Source organism: Trichechus manatus, unplaced genomic scaffold (genome assembly GCF_000243295.1).
Source record: "Trichechus manatus latirostris isolate Lorelei unplaced genomic scaffold, TriManLat1.0 scaffold00057, whole genome shotgun sequence".
In the NCBI taxonomy this organism is placed as follows: Eukaryota; Metazoa; Chordata; class Mammalia; order Sirenia; family Trichechidae; genus Trichechus; species Trichechus manatus.
Window position 1 is genome coordinate 8,713,841 of NW_004443993.1, and position 8,115 is coordinate 8,721,955.

Sequence of the window (8,115 nt, forward strand, 5' to 3'; positions counted from 1 at the left end):
AAGGCAAAACCATTCTGGAAGGGCGTGCTCGGGATTCCTACAGATAAAGAGCCCCCACGCTGAGCAGGGCTCACCTTCCCAGAGGACGAAACACAAGAAAATCTCACAAAGGGGAGTCAGAAGACATAAGGATACCCATGAATTTGAGTTAACAGACGCGTCTCACAAAGACTATAAGGACGCTTAAAATAAAAACTTACAGGATCCAAAACATAAGTAGAAGACTGGACACTATCAGAACAGACCAGCTGATCTGAGAAAGACAACTGGGAGCAACAGAAAATAGATACTTTAATGGGCTGGTGGGGGGTGGGGGGCGGACACTGAGTAGGAAAAGAGCTGAAAAAATTACCCAGAATGCAGCACTTAGGGAGAAGGTCAAGGTGATCAGGGGTTGAGCAATGAGGAGGAGAGAACACGAGGGACTAATAGGTGGTGTATTTAAGTGCTCAGCTGCTAAGAGAAAGGTCGGCAGTTGGAACCCACCAGCAGCTCCACAGAAGAAAGACCTGGTGATCTCGTCTCACAGAGATTAAACCAAACGGTTCCGACTCATAGCAACCCTATAGGACAAAGTATAACTGCCCCCTAGGGTTCCCTGGGAGCGGCTGATAGATTCGAGCTTTCTGTTTAGCCGCCGAGCTCTTAACCACTGTGCCACCAGGGCTCCTAGAGAACCCTATGGGGCAGGTCGACTGTCACATGGGGTCACTATGAGTCGGAATCTACCCAACGGCACCCAACCACAACAGGCATTACAGGTTCCAGAGGAGGCACTGGCTGGTACAGTTAACACACCCAGCTGCTCACCACAAGGTTAGCAGTTCAAGTCCACTCAGAAGCGCCTTAGAAGAAAGGCCTGACAATCTACTTCTGAAAAATCAGTCACTGAAAACCCTACGATGCACAGTTCTGGGAGATGCCGTGAGCCAGAATCAACTCCACTGCAACTGTTTTTTTGTTTGTTTGTTTTTTAAAAGTTCCAGAGAGAGAAGGAAAATGAGGCAAAGACTGCTTATATCGATCCAGCACTGATGAAGCGGGAATCCCTGGATTCAGGGAGCAAGCCGACACGTCGGCAGCAGACAGGCGGCCGCGAGCGCACCGGCGGGCCCCAGCAGCTCCGGAGAACGGAGCCTGTCGCTGGGCGGCGGGCCCTCACTCCTTGAGGGAGAAGTGCATCTTGTCGTTGATCATCTTGCGCTCGGGGTTGAGGCGCTTGAGGATCTGCGCCAGCACGTTCACCGTCTGCTCGCTGCTCAGCCCCGTCTTCTTGGTCTGGAACTTCTTCAGCAGGTCCTTGGTGGTCATGGGTTTGCGCGTCAGGTAGCGGCGCACGGCGTCCTCGGTCACCTGCACGTCGCTGCAGAGTGGAGGGCGGGAGGCGGCAGGCGTCAGCGAGGGCCCACCCTGCAGCCCCCGCCCGGCCCCCGCATCCTCGCCAGCCTACCCGCTGCTGGGCGTCGACTTCCCGGACTGGGGCTGGGGGGTGGACTTCCCGGACAGGCCCTGGGGCCCGGCATCCATCCGGAGCCGCTTGGCTGTGGGCATGTCGCTCGTCCGCTTCCCTGTGGAAGCAGGGTCGGGGTGAGGCCTGGGGCCAGGGACTGGACCCCAGGCCGGGCAGGGCGGGATGACAGGTACCAGGGCTTGGGGCCAGCAGGCGGACTGGAGTCCAGCGCCCCCAGGGCTTCCCCACCACCCTGGGTGAACAACATAACTTCCCAGCCTCAGCATCCTTGTCACACGGGGTGACGACGGTCCCCACGCCATGGGGCGACAACAGTCCCCACACTGCAGGGCAAGAGCACTCGGCAGAGAACAAGCTGCATCGTGCTCTGCCCCCACTGTGTGTGACCTCAGGAAGAGGTGTCCCCCTCTGGGCTCAGACCCTGATGCGGATGGGGTGGGGACAGATGGGGTCACGCACCCTGCTCCAGCTTGCTGGCGGCCGCCCGCAGGGTGCACGAGGTGCTGCCCTCCGCGCTGGGCGTGCCGGGCCGGCTGTTCCCCCGCGAGCTGCCTCCCGACGGCTTCCGCTCCCTCTTGGGGGGCGTCTTCTTCTTCTGTGGGGGCCGGGGGTGTGAGTCGGGGAGCCGAAGCCCCTGCCCACCCCCCGCCCGCCCCCAGGTCTGGGCCTCACCGCCATGAAGAGGGCCGAGGAGGCCTCGCTGTCGATGTCGCTCTCCTCCGAGCTGTCCGACTCGTCACTGCTGTCTGCGCGGCAGGAGGAAGGGGGTCAGCACCCTCCCGCGCCGTCCCAGAGAAGGGTGGGAGAGGGCGGGAGGCGGGGGCCCACCTTTCCTGCGCTGCTTCTCCTGGGGGGTCGGAGCCGCCTTCTCCTCCTCCTCCTCCTTGTCCTCCTCGGGCGGCTTCTCCTCCTCACTCTCCTCGCTGCTCTCGCTCTGCTCGTCCACACCTGAGGAGCAGGTGTGAGCGGGGGGCCGAGCTGCCGCCCCCAGGCCCCCCACCAGCCCCCAGGCCCTGCTACTGGCCCCTGGGCCCCCCACCGCCCCTCAACTACCCTTGGGCCCCTCGCCAGTCCCCGGGCCCCCCGCTGGCCCCTCACTGCCGCCCGGGCCCCCCACCGGCCCCTCACCTACCCTTGGGCCCCTCCTCCTGCTTGGTCACTGTGGGCTTGCTCTCCATCTCGTCCTGGGAGCTGCTGTGAGACACAGGGGGCACAGGGGTGAGCACGTCCCCCCAGCCGGGCTGGGGCCTCTCCACGCCGCCCACCGCCTCACCTGGAGCCGTCGGACATGTAGTCCACCTCCTGGCCCTCGAAGTCCCCGTCGTCACTGTCCTCCAAGGCCTCATCGTCCGGGCCCTTCTTCTTCTTCCTCCTGCCCGCCTTGCCCGCCGGCGCCTTGTTCTTGGCCTTGGGGGCTCTGCCGCCTTCGGGGGGAGAGGAACAGCGGAGGGGCTCAGCCTGGGCTCAGGCTGAGCCCCTCACTAGCCCCCAGGGGCTCCCGGGCCGCACCCTCCTCGCCGCTGGCCTCGCTGTCGTCCGACGACATCTCCAGGTCGTCCTCCAGGTCGTGGATGCGCAGCTCGCTGGCCTTCTTGCGGCCACGCTTCTCCTTCTCCTCCTCCTCGTCGTCCTGGTCCTGGTCCTTGAGCCGCCGCTGCTGCATGATGCTGAAGTGGTTCAGGACCTTGTTCCTCCTGTGCTGGGACAGCAGGGCCGGCTCAGCGCCCCCTCCACAGCCCCCGGGCCCCGGGCCCCAGCAGACCATCAGCCTGAAGACTGGGAACAGCCTGCACCCCCAGGGACCTCAGCGCCCCCTCCACGGCCCCCGGGCACCTGCAGACCATCAGCCTGAAGACTGGGAACCGCCTGCACCCCCAGGGACCTTAGTGCCGCCTCCATGGTCCCCGGGCCTCTGCACCAGCTGTGTCTCCACCTGGCGGTTCCCGGAGAGCCAGCAGGTATCACAGACACCACTTGGGGACCTGAGAGATGGTCAAGCTCCAGGGGACCACAGCACATGGCACCAAATACCTGGCATCCCACTGGGAGGGCGGGCCCCCTTCCAGTTCCCTGTCCTGGGTCCATCCGGAGGAAGTCCCGGTGCGATGCCGGGGTGTTAACACCTCTCTTGGGTCTCACTCGGCTAATGGAATCTCACAAAATGTAGTAACCTTTCTGTTTCTCGCCGTCCACGAGGGAGACCCGGGTTCCATTCCCGGCCAATGCACCTCATGTGCAGCCACCCCCCGTCTGTCAGTGGAGGCTTGCGTGTTGCTGTGATGCTGAATAAGTTTCAGCAGAGCTTCCAAACTAAGACGGACTAGGAAGAAAGGCCTGGCAATCGACTTCTAAAAACCCAGCAATAAAAACTCTGTGGATCACAACGGTCCATCCCCAACTGATGATGGGATGGCGCGAGACTGGGCCGCGTGTCGTTCTGCTGTGCGTGGGGTCGCCACATGGAAGGTGAGATTCCGCCACTGAACACCACTGCCCCAGGACCTCTGCACAGGGCGCCCATTCTCCCCGCGGGACAGACTGTCAGGGGTCACACCATGCCCATGGCTCAGCTGCAGCTGATCCAGCTGGCGACCTCCTGCATCCGGGAAGCCGAGGGGGCCGAGGCCCGTCCACCCTGCGTGGCCTGTTCACGCTGCAGGGCCTGGCTTAGCCATTGCAGCCTCTGGCTCTCAGGGCGCCCTGGGAGCCCTCTACTGCAGCCCTGCCCTGACGGACCCGCCTGGCTTCCTGCCCATCTCCCCACTGGGCTGGGAGCTCCGGGAGGGCCGGGAGGTCTGGCTGGGTCCCCAGAGTCCCAGCTCCCGGCAGCCAGCCTGCGGCTGGGGACAAAGCTCGGGTGACTGAGCCCACCTCCAAGCGCGTGGGTCCCCGTCCTCCTGGGAAATCGCGGTGGCCGCGTCCCGCTCCCCCTGCCCGGGCCCGCTCACCTCTCCCACTCCTCCTCGGCCTCCTCGGCCGTGAGCGTGCGGTGCCGGGCCAGCGGCGTGAAGTTGTACCAGTTGTGCACCGGGAAGGCCTCGAAGGCGCCGTCGGGGCACTGGGTGAAGATGTAGTAGGACGCGTTCTCCGTCACGCCCCCCTTCTTCACGCCCTTGAACCTGTGGGGAGCCACAGTCACGGCCGGGCCTGTGGGACCAGGACCGTCCCCCATACGCCCCCGGTCCCGCATCCTCGACAGAGCCCACTTGGCTTCTCTGACGAAAAGCCAGGACTCTCGGCTCCGCGGGAATGAGCTGTGAGGCCTCAGGCAGCCCTTCAACTGTCTGAGCCTCGATTTCCGCATCTGGAAAATGGGGCCAGCCCTCCGCACCTGCAGAGCTGGTCAGGTGTTTAGCTGTTGAGCTTTGAAGGAGATGCCCTGGAATCAGACCACCTGCAGCTGCGGGCTGCGTTGTGGGGGAGGGCCTGAGGAGCCAGGTGAGGGTGGGGGTGGGACAAGAAGTTGTGACAGGATCTGAAGTGAGAGCCAACCCCGGCACCATCGCCTCGAGCAGGGACCACTGTCCCACCTCCTCCCGGCCTCCACTGCAACCTTCTCCACCCAGAAGCCGGGGCCATCTTTGTCTGCAGGCCCTCACCTGCCTACAACCCGCCCAAGGCTCTGGACCCTGCCCCAGCCACCCAGGGGACAGCCACATCCTGGTGTCCCCCGCGCTGCGTGGGCCAGCCCCGCCCACCTCTCAACGCCCCCTTCCGCCACCGGCCCTCTGGGCGCCGCCCACCTCCACCGGGACGGGCCCTGCAGCCCAGAGGGCCACTTCCCAGCTCTCTGCCCACTGGAGCCAGAAGACCTGGCCTCTGAGAACCCCCGCCCCTCATGGCGCACCCCAGCTGCTCTCTCCAGGACACCCTTACAACCCTGTTGACCCCCCGGCCCCCCGTGCACCCCTTTCTGTGCACAGCAGGTCCGCTGCCTGGGCTTCCTGCGCGCGGCATGTGGAGCTGCTGCCGAGCCAGGCGCCGCACCCGCTCGGCTCACCGTCGGAAAGAAAACCCTGGGATCAAACTGACAACAGCAGCTCGGAAGAGGGACAGGAGGCTCAGGGGCAGTGAGTGTATGTTAACGGGCGGGGGGGGAGACGGCTGCACAACCTGAAGATTGTAATCAGCGTCACCGAACGGCACACGGAGAAAGTGGTGGACGAAATAAACAAACACAAAACCCTTGGAAACCAGACTCAGAGAACACACCGAGACCGCAGGAACCCCCGAGTCTCCTGCCGGGAAAAAACCTTTACACCCCGAACCAAAGCCGGCCCAGGAAGTCATCGTTAAAGTAAGCGAGTTCACGTCAATCAATACAGAGTGTCGCCTTGAGCCTGGCGCTCCCGTAAAGAATGACCCGTGTGAGAGGCCAGCAGTAACTAAGGCACAGAGGACTCTAAGGGGCAGAGTCCAAGCCAACGGTGGGGAAACTACAGGGGCAGAGACAGGGACAGTGACCACTGCCGGTGAACTGCGTGTGTAAAAATTAGTCAACGGGTGTATGTTTTGTTGTGTGTATTTTCACCAAAAAAAAAAAAAAAATCTCAAAAGAAAAAAAAAAAGTCGTTGGTCTATACATTCACTGCAGTCCCCACCAAAATTCCAACAGCCATCTCTGCAGAAACGGAAAAGCTAATCCTCGGATTCATACAGAAAGGCAAGAGGCTTTGAAGAGCCAAAGCCATCTTGAAAAAAAGAAGAACCGTGTTTAAGAGGACTCATGCCTCCTGATCTCAAAACACACTATAAAGCTACATGATCAAAACAGTTTGGTACTGGTACAATGATATGACCCGTCCTAAATAAATAAATAAATAAATAACCTACTGAATTACCCACGAGACTGAGATGCCAACAGTCACCCTAAAACACAGAGGAGAACTCTACGGGCCAGAGAGTCTAAGCTAACGGTGGGGAAACAATAGGGGCAGAGACAACGAGGATAGTGACACAAGGAAGAACGTCACCACTATCAATGAACGTGCAGAAACTGTTAAATGGCTGTATGCTCTGTTATATGTATTTTCCCCAGAATTAAAAAACAAAAATAAATAAAACCTTGCAAAGCAGGAAGTACTGTTACCCCCACTGAACAGACGAGAAGCTGAGGTTCAAGGAGGTCACCAGCTGAGTGGGGTGAGGACTGGGGGCGCGGGCTGGCGGCGAGGCTGGCACCCTCCCCGGCCACACCCCCACGTACTTCCGGCCCGCCTTGCCGTTGACACGGAGCAGCCAGGGCTGGTCCTCTGGGCGGAACTCCTTGAGGACGATGCCGTACTTCTTCCTGCGCGCCTCCTCCCGGAGCCTGCGGTTGAACTCGCTGCCCGCGCCGGACTCGGGCAGCTCCTCGTCCTGGTAAATCTTCTTGTTGCTCAGGTCCCGCTCCAGCCGCGCCTGGGGAGGGCGGAGCAAAAAGCACGACCTCTCAGGGTCCCGGCCTGGCCCGGGCTGGGCCTGTCCCCAACACCCTTCTCTGGACAAGCTGGGCTCCAGACACGTGGAGCCAACTCCCTGCTCGGTGAAAATGGGGTGAAGTGTGAACACTTGGTGAATCTGGGGAGGGGAATATGAGGAACCTTGGGGTAGGCTGATTTTTGCAACTTTCTGTAAGTTTCTAATTAATTCCAAATTAATTAGGAAAAAAAAAATACAAGATATTATAGCAGTGAACAAAAACAACAATAAAAGAAATCTGCTGGGAACTGGCCCCCCTTTCTTCTCCGTCTGCAGCAGACGCTGGACGGCCCCGTAAAGTCAGACGTCGTTACAGCCTGTGTTTTTCCAAATTTCAATCTCTAGGCAGTTTAGGATCGTACAGTGGTGCAAACAGTTAACATGCTGAGCTGCTAACCAAAACTTCACCCAGAGGTGCCTCGGAAGGAAGGCTTGGTGATCTACTTCCACAGATTCAGTCACTGAAAACCCTACAGAGTGCAGTTCTACTGACACACACGGGATCTCCGTGAGTCACAGTCAACTCGATGGCAACGGGTTTTTAACGGGTCCTCAAGGTCCTTACGTGGTGCCAACGGTTTGCACTTAACCACTAACTTAAAGGTTCGTGGTTGGAATCCACCCAGAGACACAGCAGAAGAAAGGCCCAACAATCTGCTTCTAAGAAAATCCGACTGAACGGTTCTATGTTGACACACCGGGGCACCACAAGGCGAAATGGACTCAGAGATCGGGAACTGGTTTACTCTGGTGATGAGTTATTTGCGGGAAGGGCGCCCCCTATGGGTGGACCATCCCCTCCTGATGATTGTCATCGTTGTTGGGTGCAATGGAGTTGATTCCGACTCACAGCGACCCCATGTGATAGAAAAATGCCCCAGTTTTCTAGGCTGCAATCTTTATCAAAGCAGATTGCCAGGACTTCCTATCCTGTGGAGTCCCTGCTGGGTCTGAACCACCAACCTTTCGGAGAGCGGCCAAGTGCTTAACAACTGCGCCACCAGAGCTCCTACCTGGATGACTAGTAATGGAGCATGTCCCCCAGGGTGATGAGGGCTGGGAAAGTGAGTGTGCATGAGTGTGGGGGGGATGGAGACGGGAAAGTGTGAGTGTGCATGAGTGTGGGGGGGATGGAGAGGGGAACGTGTGAGTGTGCATGAGTGTGGGGGGGATGGAGAGGGGAA

The 8,115-nt window shown here is 59.9% G+C and overlaps 1 protein-coding gene across 2 annotated transcripts in view; it reads right to left on the minus strand.

The window, feature by feature from the left end:
- Nucleotides 1-307: 307 nt before the first annotated feature.
- The window catches only part of LOC101352200 (general transcription factor IIF subunit 1), an 11,963-nt gene continuing 4,155 nt past the window's right edge, over nt 308-8,115 (minus strand). Inside the window, exons 4-13 of one of the 2 annotated variants that reach the window (XM_023733265.1) lie at nt 6,678-6,871; nt 4,420-4,590; nt 2,981-3,165; nt 2,745-2,895; nt 2,604-2,662; nt 2,300-2,419; nt 2,144-2,217; nt 1,931-2,066; nt 1,451-1,568; nt 308-1,363 (exon numbers count right to left, since the gene is read on the minus strand). In XM_023733265.1, the coding sequence (XP_023589033.1) occupies nt 1,159-1,363; nt 1,451-1,568; nt 1,931-2,066; nt 2,144-2,217; nt 2,300-2,419; nt 2,604-2,662; nt 2,745-2,895; nt 2,981-3,165; nt 4,420-4,590; nt 6,678-6,871 (1,413 nt within the window). In that variant the 3' untranslated portion in view covers nt 308-1,158. Of the gene's footprint in view, nt 1,364-1,450; nt 1,569-1,930; nt 2,067-2,143; nt 2,218-2,299; nt 2,420-2,603; nt 2,666-2,744; nt 2,896-2,980; nt 3,166-4,419; nt 4,591-6,677; nt 6,872-8,115 lie in introns of both variants that reach the window. The other variant, XM_004378416.2, reaches the window with a different exon arrangement.